General features: G+C 40.2%; 2 protein-coding genes across 3 annotated transcripts in view; both read left to right on the forward strand.

The window, feature by feature from the left end:
- The first annotated feature begins 346 nt into the window (after positions 1 to 346).
- c3h7orf57 (chromosome 3 C7orf57 homolog) lies at positions 347 to 8,673 on the forward strand. The gene is made up of 8 exons (XM_066665079.1): positions 347 to 595; positions 3,924 to 3,990; positions 4,138 to 4,311; positions 4,430 to 4,526; positions 5,119 to 5,221; positions 6,277 to 6,365; positions 6,850 to 6,953; positions 7,851 to 8,673. Exons 2-8 carry the CDS (start codon positions 3,954 to 3,956, stop codon positions 7,901 to 7,903), a joined length of 657 nt encoding a protein of 218 aa, XP_066521176.1. The 5' UTR covers positions 347 to 595; positions 3,924 to 3,953; the 3' UTR covers positions 7,904 to 8,673.
- Positions 8,674 to 12,985: 4,312 nt separating this feature from the next.
- pkp4 (plakophilin 4) overlaps positions 12,986 to 15,849 on the forward strand; it is a 34,046-nt gene continuing 31,182 nt past the window's right edge. The window contains exons 1-3 of one of the 2 annotated variants that reach the window (XM_066664381.1): positions 12,986 to 13,131; positions 13,843 to 13,939; positions 14,235 to 14,300. In XM_066664381.1, coding sequence (XP_066520478.1) covers positions 14,243 to 14,300 — 58 coding nt within the window. In that variant the 5' untranslated portion in view covers positions 12,986 to 13,131; positions 13,843 to 13,939; positions 14,235 to 14,242. The remainder of the gene's footprint in view (positions 13,132 to 13,842; positions 13,940 to 14,234; positions 14,301 to 15,849) is intronic. The other variant, XM_066664382.1, reaches the window with a different exon arrangement.

Consider the following 15,849-nt stretch of genomic DNA (forward strand, 5'->3'; position numbering starts at 1 on the left):
CTCTATCCAGTTAATTACTTTGAACAGTTGTTGGTGAAACAGCTACCACTTCATCTGACACATTGAAAGAAAAAAAAAAACTCAAGGCTTATACCTTTTTACTGAAAAAAACTAATATGTATTAAAATTAATATTGGATTTGTTTTATTCTTTAATTTATTTGAATTTATTTAACTTATTTTTATTATCACTGTTGTTTTCCTTTCTCTTAATTTGGGGTATTTAGTAACTTCATTTCATTTTTTTTCTAATTATTTATTTTTTATGTTTTGTTTTCTTCAGAGTATGCGCCTCACAGAAGCCCCTCTTCACTCTTCTATTTTCCTTCCAAAGTTGTAGTGAGTTTACTTCCTTCTCTTGTGCAGACAAACAATAAACGATGTGTACAACAATGTTTTGTAGACGTCTAAAGAAGAACTACAAACTGAAAGACAATCATATCTGAGCTGCTATGACTGGTCCCTTTTGGAAATGTGGCTGTGTTTCCAGCATGCGGCGCTTATCCGCTTCTCTCGGGCCACGGTACTTGATGTGGAGAAGAAGAGGCTCATCGGGAGGAGACGCAGCAGCTTTCGGTCTACAGTAGCTCAAAAGTGTAAGATTTATTCCTCCGTTATATTCAAAGCAGCTGTCATGAGGATGAGATATTGTGTTTCCCAGTCGTTCTTATCTGAATCTCTGTTATTGTCCTTGTTTTTCAGTGTCGCGTTTTCGTCCAGTGTTTTAAACCTGAGCGAGGGGCGCTTGATGGCTTTAGCTTTAGCTTCTGAGCAAAGATGCTTTTGTTACCAGGCGACCAGCTCTGAGCCTCTGAACACAGCTGTAAACATTAAATACCATCCATATTGTATGTTTTATATGCATAACACCTTTATATAATGTCCGCTGTAGTGTTACAGAGACTGAAATACGACCAAGACTCGAGCTCTGAGAAGGCGGTGACTGTAAGCGGTTTGTTAGCATTTAGCTCCGTAACGGCAGCTGTCACCATAGGAACCAACCCCGGTCAAAGGAACCCGAGGTTAACGGATGAGCGCCAGTGTTGGTCTCCTCTCTAGAAAAAAAACCGCATGTATAATGTTAAACAACGAATACTTTGCAAAAATAAGACTTCAATGTTAGTGAAATGCAGTAGTATTATCAGCATATAGTTCCGCCTACATTCACTGGTAGTAATCTCATGAAATCACAGAAAAACGGATTTATCACGTAAAACATGAAAATATTACAATGTTTGGGTCTGAGCATGCGCAGAGCTGCAATGTAGCACATTTCGACAAGGTGGCACAACTCGTCAGAACACCGGCCCTGTTCCGAAAGAAGAGAATATTCTAGAATCTGTGATCAGTCAGACAGGAACATGTAGCTATGTGGCACATCAACCAAATATTTGTGTGTACGTTTTTTTCTAGTCTTTAAACGTAATACGCAATATATATTATTTTCATAGTTTAACATTTAAACAAGTGCTTTTGCTCGAAGAAATAGGTAATTAATCACATAATTAGCTGCAATTAATTGAATTCATTATTCGCATAGTCGCTTCTTAAGACTTAAGTTACTAATAGTGGATGTGTAATTTAATGGTTAGGGAACTGGGCTTGGAACCGGTAGGTTGCCGGTTCGATCCCTAGAGCTGGCAGGTCATGACTGAAGTGCACTTGAGCAAGGCACCTAACCCCCAACTGCTCCCCCTGGCTAAGGCTCCCCACAGCCCCGGGCATGTGTGCTCACTGCCCCCTAGTGTTCATTAGTGTGTTTAAATGTGTGTTTCACTCCACGGATTGGGTTAAATGTGGAGAACAAATTCCTGTGTGCAAGCACAGTGGCCAATAAAGTGATTCTAATTAAATGTAAAATGAAATAATCAGGGTAAGGTCAACACAGTGGATTTGTATTTGTAATGTTTATCAATTTAAAATATTAAGTAAAAAAAAAAATAAATCAGGGCGGCACGGTGGCGCAGCAGGTAGTGTTGCTGTCACACAGCTCCAGGGACCTGGAGGTTGTGGGTTCAATTCCCGCTCCGGGTGACTGTCTGTGAGGAGTGTGGTGTGTTCTCCCTGTGTCTGTGTGGGTTTCCTCCGGGTGCTCCGGTTTCCTCCCACAGTCCAAAAACGCACTTTGGTAGGTGGATTGGCGACTCAAATGTGTCCGTAGGTGTGAGTGAATGTGTGAGTGTGTGTTGCCCTGTGAAGGACTGGTGCCCCCTCCAGGGTGTATTCCTGCCTTGCGCCCAATGATTTCAGGTAGGCTGTGGACCCATGGAAGGATGGAAAAATAAATCAACAATAAATTTAGCTAATGTAGTCATTCTTTGCAACTTTAGTGTTATTTTTTAAAATTTAAATCTCTTAATTTAATCTTAATTTCCTTAGTAACATTTCACAGAGAGATGTAGTGTTGGCCACAAATTTTAAAGGAGAAAATGAATGCCACAGTGCAACTCAGTGGGCTCAGGCATGAAATGTGTGCCTTGGGTCACTGTCTGGTGTTTGGTGTGTTTCCTCTAGATGCTGTGTTTTCAGTTTAACAAAAACACAATCCAAAAACACATGCTGGTGGGTGGATTGGTTATTCAAAATTGTCTGGTGCCCTGTCCAGTGTGTTCGCCTGATTCCGGACCCACAGCAACCCTAAACTGAATAAGCCGTTACAGACAGACAATGAAGGAACTTGTCTGTCACTAACTCTTTAGGGGTTTCTTTTACAATTACAAAAATCCAACGAGGAATTAAGATCAGCTGAAACCACTTTGTTTTCCTATTTTCTTTTTATCCATAATAATTTATACAGTCAGGGTGTAACTTTAGATTCCCTCTACATTAGTTGATTAAACCTTTAAAAACCTTTCTCTGATCATCAGAATTATAGATTTATTTACAAGAAAAATCTCTCATTGCCTTTAAAGTGATTTAGATGTAACTCTACACCTTTGCCATTATTCACACACATTTATGAATAAGCGGTTAGTCTGTGCCTGTGTCTCCTCCCACATCTCTGCTGCTCACCTCTAGCTCAAAAGCCACACTCGCCAAACTGAATTTTTTAAACTGGACAGAAACAGTGAATAAATTTTATTCTTGGATGACAAATCAAGCTGCACATTTGAATCATACATTATGCATGGTCAACGCCCCTGAATCATCTGCTCAAACTGCATGAAAGTAATCAGTCATGGATTAACGTGGCATGCCATGAGTGTTCACTCTGAGCTTGAAGCGCAACCCAGTATGGACGCGTGTATCAGAAATGCCATGAAAGAATATAGCTTTGCTGGCTTGTGTCATATTGTATAGGGAAATCTCCAATATCAGAATACATTTTGCATGAGCATATGTCCACACATCAAATCTATGTTCAGCTTTTTTTGTGTACCATGTATATGTTATGATTATACATAGGTTGCTGTCTCCAGCCGTGATGTCCGTAAACTGGTTTGTGAGAGACACAAACTGCAAGGAAAGGACCACAAACTCATGTCATGTCAGAAATTCACCTGTATGTCGGAGCACTCGGTCGCTGCTTGTCCTTACATTTAAATGGACATAGCTTGTCTCCTGACACACTATATGTCAGATGGTAGTCGTAGAGGATGACTACCAAAAAAATAGGATGCAATTTCAGTGTGTGAGCGGCGTTAGGTTTATGACTTTGGAAACCCTGGCTGTCTGAATCCACCCGCTCGAGGCTCAGTTGTTTCAAAATGGAAATGCTCAGCCTAGTGTTGCTTATTTCATTCATGATACATCTTAGCATTTTAAAAATGTTAACAATATAAAAACTGAATTTTATCTGGAGGGGGACATTTTTAGGTGTTTTAGATTTAGTAACGATGCCTTTAAATCCTTACCAATGACAGGTTTTGTTTGACCTTCGCTTTAGACCTTGATTAATTTGCCACTTTGTCTTCACCTTTACAGCTATCTCTACACTAACATAAGACTTCAACTATGTCTGCTGAACCTAACTATCGCAGGACTAAACCTGGTAAGTTTGATTTGCTTTCAAAGGAAACTGTCACCTTAAATACTAACCAAAGCTCTTACCATTAATGGCTCTGGAAGTTTGCAGCTTTATTCTGGCTGTTCAAAGCTGTATTCTTTATTTGGTTGACCTTCATTCCATGTCTTTCAGGAATGAAAACCAGTATTCCTAGTCCAAATGGGGCCACTGGACCCACATCACAGATTCCTGGTTTATCGCAAACCGCCATCGTTGGTCCTGAGGAGAGAACCAAAGGGCGAAGAGTAGGGATTCAGGCCACTGATTCAGACTATGTTAAACTGGCAAAGCAAGGTGGACACAGGGGTAAATATACTTTTACTGCGCCTACATTTTTTAAACAAATGCTTTTATATATATTGTAATACATATATTGTGTACAATATTTATATTTCATTATGGATTTCCAAAATTGCTTTTCAAGGTTTGCTGTCACATGATGCTGAGGAAGATGCTGATTCCAAGGACAGCGGCCCCTACAGCCGCCCTGATTGGTTTTCTGGCGCAGATGGTCAGCAAAGGTGAGATTTTAAATTTTATATGAAATTTTTGTCATAGCAGAACTTTATTTGGAAATGGGACTCTACAAAAATGGTTTTAATAGTCTATTGTCCATAATGTCCATAAAGGTTTGGCATGGAGCCTCTGGTTCTGCTGATGTGGTGCATGCTAAATGTTTATTAATACTTTTTTTATAGGTTTGTTTATGGGTAGATTTTTTGATGTACCTCAAAGACATGGCTTGTAACTCACTAACTCATATTTAGCAACCTGAAGTTATTATTATAGAAGCTATGGGAGTCATTATTATCCCTCCCATAGCTTCTGATGCATCATAGGAATGGTGTTCTGCATTAATTCCTGTTTATTCCAGCTTCAGATAAGTAGCATAACTAGCTCCTATTAATTGGTTCTGTGTTGTGATTCAAATAATTGATGTTTTAAAACACTGAAAATGTGGCTCAAGATAAAAGTGATGCCATGTGGCATAGAAAGGAGCACAATGAGGTCCCTGAATAAAGTTTGAATGTGAGGTTGACTGAAACTCCAGTCTGGTGGCCGGAAAATCTGGGCTAAAATTTGGCTTTAGTTACAGTGATTTTTTGCTTGCAGCCAGGGTAAAGCATCCAGGCAGAAGCTGGTGGCCCCATTTGGGACTGATGACTGTACTGAATTGGACAAGGAGTCAGATGGTGCTGGTGCAGATAAAGGACAGGTGAATGGAGGAGTTGTGTCAGTGCAACCATGCTGCATCTCATTCAAACCCCTCTCATGCTTCCTCCTGCAGCCATTTCATTCACAGCGATTCAGTTACTGTCTCCATGCGGTCGACCATTTTAAGTTTGCTTTCTAAACATGCTGGCACTCTTAATTTTGAATACAAATTTCATTTATTTTAAGAAAAAATGTTGATATTTCCCTTTGATATATGTTTTGTGCTTTTATTTTGTGTTTTGTATATAATTTGTATATTTGAAATTATGTAAATTTTAATGTTGAGGTGCTACAATGTGAAATCATCATCGTTTCCCTGAAGCCATGGGGAAATGTGAGGAAATAAAACGTAGGCCTTTAATTTCTCCAAATATTATGCTCAATTTCCTTAAAATGACAAAAATACTACCTGTTTGACAAATCCACATTATATTTGTATTTATTGGGAAAATGTGCGTACACATGTGGAAATTCACAAGCATCAATTTAAGCGCTGCATGACCTTTCTACCTTGAAAAGTATGCTTACTATTGCCAAAGGTTTCCACTAAGGTTTCCTGTATTTTGGATCAGATTCAGAAGTTTTAACTTCACTACCCTGGTGCTTATTTAATGGATGTTGTGTCACTGTCCACTGCACTGTTTCTCACAGGGTGTCAGAAATGATGCTGTCTACACCTCGTCAAAATTAGGTTCTTATCACAACTCAACTTCTCCAGCCCCTGAGACACGACTAATCTACATCTTTGTGTAATGGGATTCAGAGAAAATGGACATTCTGTTCCTCACACATCATTTCACACTGGGCACATATGGAAAAATGACTCTTAGTCCTTTCTAAGCTTTGTCTTATATCTTTTGCTGTTATATAATTTTCTTTTGACTAATGCTTTTATTTTCTATACTTTTAATTGTATCCTATTGCTGTTTTGGAATGGCTTTGCATATTGCCCCCACAGCATGTCAGGCATCTCATTTCTATCACATTCCTCATCATGACCTCTTCCACATGGAAAAAAAAAGATACTGTACTGATATATAGATTTCTCTCAAACAGAATGCCAATGTCATGCATGCTACCAAGGACATGGAGAAACTCTCTCTAAACCAGAAAGACATTGAGGAAGCCAACAAGTATAAACGCCTGTAGGTATTTCTCATTCTCTCTGTCTGTCTCTCTCTCTGTCTGTCTCTCTCTCTGTCTGTCTCTCTATCTGTCTGTCTCTCTCTCTCTCTCTTTCTCTCTCTCTCTGTCTCTCTCTCTCTCTCTGTCTGTGTCTGTCTCTCTGTCTCTCTCTGTCTCTCGCTCTCTGTCTCTCGCTCTCTCTCTCTGTCTCTCTCCCTCTGTCTGTGTCTCTCTCTGTCTGTCTCTCTCTGTCTCTCGCTCTCTGTCTCTCGCTCTCTCTCTCTGTCTCTCTCCCTCTGTCTGTGTCTCTCTCTGTCTCTCTCTCTCTCTCTCTCTCTCTCTCTCTCTCTCTCTGTCTAAACTACAGACTTATGAGATACCACTAATTTAGAACTTTGCTTCAGAGGCTTAGGTTTGCCACTGGTCAGATTTTAACAGTCCAAAAATCTGCATGAATAATGTAGCCTAAATTCTATGCTAGTATTAAATTCCTCTTCCCTGCAGGTCACATGATAAGAAGGTGGCAGCAGCTCCTGTCAGCATGTCCAAGCTGCTGAGCTTTGGTTACATGGAGGACGAAAATAAGTCTCCAGATGATGATGCTTCAAGTAAGACGCCTCCTTTTCAGATCTGTGCAGAAAAATGCCTGTGTGGCTTTGAAGAACTAGATCTAGACCATCACTGGCTCACTGTGGCTCACAAAATATTAAACTCACTTTGGTCTGAGGCCACCAGAGGGTGCTTCCTGCTGTTTGAGTAACCTTGCCCCAGCAAATTAGCTGATGAGTGAGGTGTTCTTTAATGAGGCAAAACATTGGAGTCTGTAGTGTTTTGGCCCAAAAGGAATCCAGTTTGACACGTCTGCTACATTGTTTCAATGTGGTTGCTTTATGGTATTGCATATGTTCCTCTATGGCTAGACTAGTCATCATTTCCTGTTAAACAATGACAGAAGTGCAGAAATAACAATACTAAGAAGCAGCAGTAGGAACAATAGAAATCTACTACAGATGATAAGCTGGTTAGGTGAGCGAATGAGGCTCCTACACATAATTGGATCAGTGGAGCAGAACAGAGATAAAGTCCGGTGAAAAATCTCAATGAGGGATAGCTTTTTGCTTTCAAAGGTCAAATAGTTCCCTCTTTATAATAACTACACCTGGAAATCACTGAATACAGAGTAAAACACCAGTTTTTGAATGTAGGTTTTGCTGTAGTTACTCTTATAAATGCTCACAAACACTTGTCCTTTCCCCACAGGGAATAAACAAGGCAGCTGTAGGTTTCTTTGGAAAAGTAACAAGTATTACGTAATTTTGGCAGTTATCTGAACCATCTGTATGCTTTAAAGAAAATGAGTAGAAATATTTCATAACTCATAAATGCTTACACTGTCAGAACATGTTAAATGAGGAGACGTTGATACCCTTTAAACAAATCACATGCAGATTAAACAAAAGTGTTTGTACAGATTTGTAAAACGTTCATGTTTGTGTGTGTTTTAGGTTTGACCTCGGAGCAGACCAGCACAATTTCCCCAGAAGATGAACTGGAGTAGAACTAGGTAGAAATGGCAGCTTCCACACTAGTCGAGCAGGTGGCCGACCCACCTTTCCCCATCCTTAATTCTTCCTATTTATGCAAGGTTCTTTTAGTCATGGTTATCATTTAAAGTCATTTGTGTCATGCCTACATGTCTTATGGTGCTTGTGATTTTTGAATTTCTAAGCCCCCTCGAAAAGAAGTGCTACTTGTACAAATCACAAATGCAAACCGCTCTTTACTTGCAGCACAGTGTGTGAAGCTTTCTAGGCACCGATGCAGCAGTTGGCCCCCGTTTTTGTTTCCATACATATTTCATACATGGATAATATGATCAAATAATATTTTTTTTTTCTTTCTTTGTATATTTATTAATTTATTTATATTTTTCTACTGACATGATACACATAATATACATACATATCCGACATAGATGTGCTGCAGCCAACATTCGAATACACATGCAGAAACGTGTGCAAATTGCTAGTCCTCTTCACTGTCACTATTGCACTAGAAATGGGATGAAAGTATGTGTCAAGACCTTTCAGGGGGTTCAGGGAGCTTGCGATTGTGAATGTCTTGTTATGCCATTTGACATTGTTTTCTGTGTGATGGTAAATACTTTTTTTTCTTAGATTCAGGTTGAGTAGATGTGCTACACTGAGTTTAACTCTGTATGGGTTTTTCTCTCCTTAAATGATGTTTACAGTTACTGTCAATTAATGTTGACTAATCGATAGCTGAATAAAAATGCATGTGCATGGGAAGCAGTTTGTTCTGAAATTTTTGTTACTTGTTGTGAATCTGCAGTGCTCTAAGAAAATAAGCAAGAATCTAAAGCCTATGCGTGGGGTTTTGAGAGGAAGGTTAAGTGGAATTCCAGAGATATTTTAAAATGTCTGCATCATTAAACAGCTGAGATGCAAACAGAGGCACTCATGTTGGATTGATATGAAATGCAGAGAGGAGGGTTATAGAAACAAGACGTCTGGAGTTTTTGTTGACTTTTCAGAAAGTTATTACGTGTAATGGTTGCGAATAATCCACAGGCTAAGGGACTTTTACAAGAGATGGCGATAAACACATTTCATTCATTCGTTCATTCATTCATTATCTGTAAGCGCTTATCCAGTTCAGGGTCGCGGTGGGTCCAGAGCCGACCTGGAATCATTGGGCGCAAGGCAGGAATACACCCTGGAGGGGGCGCCAGTCCTTCACAGGGCAACACACACACACACACACACACACCTACGGACACTTTGGAGTCGCCAATCCACCTACCAACATTTTTTTTTTTTTTGGACTGTGGGAGGAAACCGGAGCACCCGGAGGAAACCCACGCAGACACAGGGAGATCACACCAACTACTCACAGACAGTCACCCGGAGGAAACCCACGCGGACACAGGGAGAACACACCAACTCCTCACAGACAGTCACCCCGAGCGGGAATCGAACCCACAACCTCCAGGTTCCTGGAGCTGTGTGACTGCGACACTACCTGCTGCACCACCGTGCCGCCCTAGACACATTTCATGTTTTAGTTAATTTTCTGGACCCTGTGTTGTCTGCTCAGGGTTTTGACATCATAAAATAACTATTCTGACCTTCATCACAAACTATATATATTTTAAATAATTCTATGACAATAACTGTAGAATATATTGACTATAGTACGTTTGTATAAAATGTTATGTTTGAAGTAAGATGGAATTGAACTGAATTTGATTCTCTGCTGTTTGTCCAAAGTAATGCTAGGAATGATGTATTGGATTTCCTTTAATCTGGGTTTCCACCACAAACCGCAATGTTTGCACTGGCCCTCTCTTAATTACACTTAGGTTCCTGTTCCTATGTGCCATTTCTCTTGGGCTTAATCTCTGCACCCACAGAGTCACAGGGGGCAATGCAGCCTTTCACAAACAACAGCAAATGCTCTTTGGATTTTGTGCTGACTTTTGTTTTTTGTGCATGGTGTAATAGAAGATATCAGTCAACCTAACTGTTAAATATTCTCAGCTCCTGCTTCCATATGTTCATAGACACAAATGTTAAATCTGGTGTAGGGCATTTATTTTAAGATGTATTTTTGTTATATATTTTTAAGATATTATTTTTGATAATAATCAATATATATATATAATGCTATGATAATAAGTTATCTGTAGCAGCTGCAGGACTGTCCAGTAATATCATTTAGACTGAGTGCTCATGTACTCATGTCATTCACATGCCCACACACACACACACACATTGCTGAAAACCAGGGAGACTGGTTACGCTGCTACCTATGACAGATTGCACTGCTTAACCCAGAAAGAAAAAAGAAAGTAGAAATGGTCCCATTCTGTTCCTCTCTCCAGCCATCTTCCTCTTCATGGACTCCTCCTGCTGTAGTCAGGCAGTGCACATTCATGTGTTTCTGGAGTGAATGGCTGAAGGCAGGGAGTGGGTTTTTTTTGGTTGTATATATCTGAATGACAGCTGACACCGTAACATTACTTATTCCCATTTTAAGAGCTGTGTTTAGTAACACTCAGTTTGGCAGACATCGCAGCCTGTAAACACTTTTTTTGTTGCCAGCTTGGAGGCTTTCACAAGTGATGCAGGTGGCAACACAATTAAGTTTCACTAAAGCTATGATTTTAGTGCAGCTAAGGTGAGAGTAAGCTAAATGTAGACTTCTTCCGCAAAAAATACCCTACTTTGTGAACCTTTTCAAAATCTGGTTCTACGCTGTCAGGTTTTGAAGTGAACATAAAGTGAGCTAAGTAGGATTTTTATTCCCCAGCATTTTGAAGACTTTTGTCGTTTGGTGGTCGTCTCTGGCATGTGGCACTCTCCGGTGTTATTGTTTTAGCAGTAGGTTGAAAAGAGGCGGTGGTTAGCCTCATGTGTCTGTGAAAACACATACTCTTCCTCTCCTTCCTAGGTTAGTCTTGGCAAATGTGATGGCACTGGAGGTGATTAATGATTGTAGAGAAAATTTGTCAAAATGAAATAATAAAAAAAAGTGAATGGTACCTTACATGCCTAAAGAGGTTGCACATACTTTTGGGTCAAATGAAGAAGAGGGAACAATAATACACCCTAAAACCTTGCACACTAAATGGGCACCTGCAAACTGTACTAAGGTTGTCAGAGCAAGTAATAGGTGTCAAACAGAAACAGAACCAAACCATTTGCCTACTATAAAACAACTGGCCTATGAGTGTATACCTTCAGTTTCCCATCAACATCCCTATAACGTCCAAAAGGAGGTGGCCAGTCAAAGGAAAATGCAGAAGTAGTCAGAACTCATGGCTGAGTACATGAAAAGCGGTTGAAGAGTTGTCATTTACTCAGCGGAGGTGGGATGTTGAGGCTTTGTGGAAACAACATCTTAGTGTCTACTGTGGAAAGATGGAGTGACAGGAGAAAAGCTGAGGAAGCCCCTTAAGGACTTCCTCAGAAAAAGGAAGCTTCTCGCTGGGAGACTGGCTCTAGGATTTGAAAAGAAGCATTATTTGCATGGTAATGCACTGTGGGAGAATGTGATGCTGTGCAATTTTAAGTCAGGAAGGACAAAAACAGATGTTGGCAGTGATTATCGAGAAAGACAAAATCTGGAAGATATGAAAGTTGACTGAATTAAAAGCAAAATTTGAAAACCATCTCTGCCATGGCTTTACTACAAAACGAACAAGGATTAAAACAGTGAAACAGTGAAGGATAACTGATGGTTCCTGCCTGAGCCTGATGACCTAGGCCAATGGTGGAGGAGAAAGGCCGTATGTGATCATGTGCAGTATGCCCTTTAATGCACTTTAAGTGATGTATTATTATTGTTTTACTGTCCTTATTACAATGAAGTGGAATCTTGAAAGCACAAACATTATATATATATATATTAGAAGAGGCATTCCCCCAAATTTCCCTCTGTAGTATTCAAAAATGCCTCTGCAGCATGAGGCAATGTAAGCGAATATATAAACTACTCAATAATGTGAAGTACACATTTAATAATTTAATGTAGGGCACGTATTTAATAATGTATATGGTTCTGAGTGAATTTTGACGCCACTGGGTTTAAAATGTCTCTGAACAGATTGGACACGGTGGGCAGGGCCTTCACACAAATCTACCTCACATCAACTTACGGTACATGGCAACAAAGTGAAAACCGTTTAGCATCATCTTCGCGGAGAAGGTTATTTTCTTTTAACACACTCGTTTTCAGGCAAAGCCCCGCCCTTCTGCACTATGATTGGCGAGGTTTGCCGGTGTGTCGACGAACTACCAATCAGTACCCACGCGTAGGAAATTGTGAGGCTGAACTCTGGGGAATATCAGCCAATTCCAGCGTAGTGGGGCGGGGTTAAGCCAAATACGGGTGGTGTTTTAAAAATAACGGTCGTGGTGTTCCTACGTCACTGAGTGTGGCAGCTCCTACAAGGCAGAGAGGGCTGTTCCAGAAATGTTTGAGCCGGCTCCGAATCTGACTCCTAGAGATGGGAATATGTGGAGTCGATTCCAATAGCCACACAACAATCTTCACAGAGCAAGGCGGATGCACAATATACATTTAAACCCCCGTCTAAATATTCTCTCTCTCTCTCTCTCTCTCTCTCTCTCTCTCTCTCTCTCTCTCTCTCTCTCTCTCTCTCTCTCTCCATAAGCATGATTTAATGTTAAATTTGCAATGTATGGGCTTAAAAAAGCCTTGTTTCTTTGCCTTCTTTTTAGTGGTTAAATTCCCCAGAACACTGCAGTATAATTAAATAATAAAGAGTATGTGAAGATTAATTCAAACTAAATGTGTCTGTTTATTGTCAACTCTATAGGATGAAGTATCTTCCAGTGTTTGGAAATTATTCATTTACAATATTTATATTAACAAATTACAGAGAAATATTTTGATTTGTTTTTCATGTTTTCCTAAGTACAATACAGTTGGCCTGGAAATCAAATATAAGTTATTTATATAAAGGTAAATTCGTCTCTTCTGTGGAGACAAGTCCGAAACTTAAGAGTCGATTCTTTACTCACGAACGCCTGGAATCAGAGAATCGACTCATTTTGGGATCGACTCCCAGCCCTAATGGAAGAGTGCAGGACGGAGCTGGAGCTAACCGCCCGTTAACCCCCATCCACTGACAAGATGGGTTCAATTTAGGAGCAGAATTAACACAATGTCAGCGTTTCGCACATCTTCTCACGGATATATGAGTCTCAACAAATAGTCTTCAGCCAGACGGCATCATCGGTAAGTGCTCCTTTTCTAAAATAAAATAAAATGTAAATTTAAAAATATATGCTTCCTTTTCGCCTCATAGGCTGAATTCCTACTAAACGTGAATATGTCGTGTTTTTTTTCCTAAAGGTTAGCTCAGCAGTCACGACGACGTACACGTCGCACAGGCAGAGAGCGATGGCTTTCCCTGTGGGACGTGTCTGAACGGCTTTGACCCGTTTCCCATTTATTAAAGAAATAAATATTTAAAAACACAATTCATTTGAGACTCGTACTGAAGGGTGTAGCTTCACGTCAGAGGAAAAGCTTTAATCTTCACACGAAGGACTCGCACGCTGCACGTAAAAAAGGCGGCATCAGCTCGCGCTCGGCAGGTGCCTGAAAATGGACATACCATCATCCACCATCATCCCTCATTCCCTCTTATTCCTGCACTGTTTTACATCTCTGCCATTTCTTCCGCTCTCACTCCCCAACTAGTCCCAGCTAATGTCCGTAATACCTGAACTTAATTTCTTTAATGGGTGTAGGAGTGACATTTGCTCAGAGAGTCGACATACTAGTGGCACCTAAAGACACTTCCAATGAAAATTAAGGTTTATTACCCTGTTAAGATGTCCGTATGGTGTTGTTTGTTTAAAAGAAAACGCATCTTGAGGGAAATAAGCCATGTCAATGCCACGGCTGAAATGCAATGTTGTAAAGCAAGTCTTAAAACCACAGATTCGGACAGCCAGAGTTTATTACGTCATAGACCTGAGGAACCAATCCTGTACAATTGTGGGGCAGAGCTTTCTAACTGCAGGCGTGTGGAGAAGGGGTAAGTTGATATCAGTACTCATGCACTGAAGGAAAGTGAAGGTTTTTAGCTGTTTAATTAATGGCCAAAATAGGTGCATTAATTGATTTAAATTCATTTTTTTGTGTAGTACAAAAATAACTGTAAATATGAAGAACATGATTAAACAGTTACTTTTTTTAATGGCATTGGCACAAGTGCATAATCTGCTTTAGAAAACCCTCTTGGAAGAACACTCCGGAAAGTCTTTATTGTTGTCATTGACTTGCTTAGCCACTAGAAGTTTTGTTGTTTAATGCTCTATTTTATTGATCAGGATTCTGGATGTGTGACCTCTGGCAGCTCTCATCAACAGACAAGTCCTCTGGTGAAATAGGAGAGGGTACCTTTAAATATATTCGTGTTTATCTAGGTACAAACAACGTAGAAACCCTTTATAATGATTGTGTGTTGTGCACCCATTGCTAACACAGGCATTCAGTTATACATAGTTAAACAGCTTGTAGGCAACAATGTGTGTATAAGAAAGAAATAAATGAAATGAAATAGGTTGCTCTGTAGTATCTGCATATGACCATAAGGTCACAATGCCCTCTGCTAACAGTGTGCTTGAGATGTGTAACTGTGGAGCATTGGCACTGCATTCACTGGAGTAAAATAGCATTATCCAATACCTTGAGAATGTGTTCTCATAGTGTTTGTGATCCAGACGTAATCACTCACCGTCAGTATCTGATCTTACTAATGTTCTCATTGCAGAATGCCATCAAATCCTCACAGGTGTTCCATTATCTAGTGTAAAGCCAGAACAGTAGAAATTGGTAGTGCAGGAAAGAAGGGCAAACTCCATACTACTACCCTTCATTTCAGAGGAAGTGTTGGAAACGTTTAGTAGTGTTCACTAAGTTTTAGGCATAGGGTGTACCTTCAAAGGTACAACAGTGGTCCTAAGGTCCAACGGCTTATCTTAACAGTACTCAACGTTCAGTGTCCCAGGGGAAAGGGTAGATTTGTGCCTAAACGTTTCAAAATAGAAAAAGAAAATAGCCTGGAGGTAAGACAGTGTGTATGAGTCAAAGCAACAACAAAAAAATGTTGTTGTGGAAGATGGTACAATTATGTTCCCTAAGTAAAGGTTCTGAAGATGTTCCCTTGAGAGTACCACCCCACAGTTGGGCCACACTGCGGCTCAGCACCCTCCACTTTCCCATCACTATTTAAAATAGGTCATTTTTTTCTCTTAGCACAAGGCATGCATATTTGTGTGTGTGTGTGTGTGTGTGTTTGTTGGAAGATGCTGGCTCTGCTCCTCAGGCTAACCTTTATGTTAAGTGGCCTATTCACTATGCCAACATTACATCTACCTTTCAAGAATGTTGATGAGATGTTAGTATATGTTGAGGAAAAAAGTGAAGTAACCTCACATCTCTCAGTGCAATATGCTTATGGGGAGGATGTGTGTGCGTGTGTGTGTGTGTGTGTGTGTGTGTGTGTGTATCTCTGCAGTACAGTCAGTTGCTGGGCAGGACCCCGGAGTGGAAGTTAACCGGTGAGCGAGGGCCAAAGTCTCTGGACTGTACAGAGAAGTGTGAAGATGCAGTAGGTGATCATAGGGGGCATTATTGTTTTGTTGTGACTAAGGCAAGTCTTTTTGTAAACTGTCTCTCGGGATGTTTGCGCAGGTTTGTTGTAAAACTTTGCCCGTGAAGCGTGATTCATAGCACGAGCAGAACAAGGGTTACTTTGAAATATACACTACACGCATGCTTATTTCCATGCTGCAAACTGAGCTCTGTGTGGCATCACAGCCTATAAGTTCCCTTTTTTATACATCGTAGAATAACTAAAAGAAGGGGTTTTATTCGGAAGGAGTTTTTATTACCAACTTAAAGCTGTAAATGCATACTTTTCTTTATCTAAACCAGTGTTTA

This window comes from Hoplias malabaricus, chromosome 3 (assembly GCF_029633855.1).
Source record: "Hoplias malabaricus isolate fHopMal1 chromosome 3, fHopMal1.hap1, whole genome shotgun sequence".
Taxonomy (NCBI): domain Eukaryota; kingdom Metazoa; phylum Chordata; class Actinopteri; order Characiformes; family Erythrinidae; genus Hoplias; species Hoplias malabaricus.

Excerpts from the sequence above, each read along its gene's own strand:
- c3h7orf57 (XM_066665079.1), top strand. The coding sequence starts at position 3,954 with ATGTCTGCTGAACCTAACTATCGCAGGACTAAACCTG. Across the intron at positions 3,991-4,137 it reads CTATCGCAGGACTAAACCTG|GAATGAAAACCAGTATTCCT; the intron begins GTAAGTTTGATT and ends CATGTCTTTCAG. Across the intron at positions 4,312-4,429 it reads AAAGCAAGGTGGACACAGGG|GTTTGCTGTCACATGATGCT; the intron begins GTAAATATACTT and ends TTGCTTTTCAAG.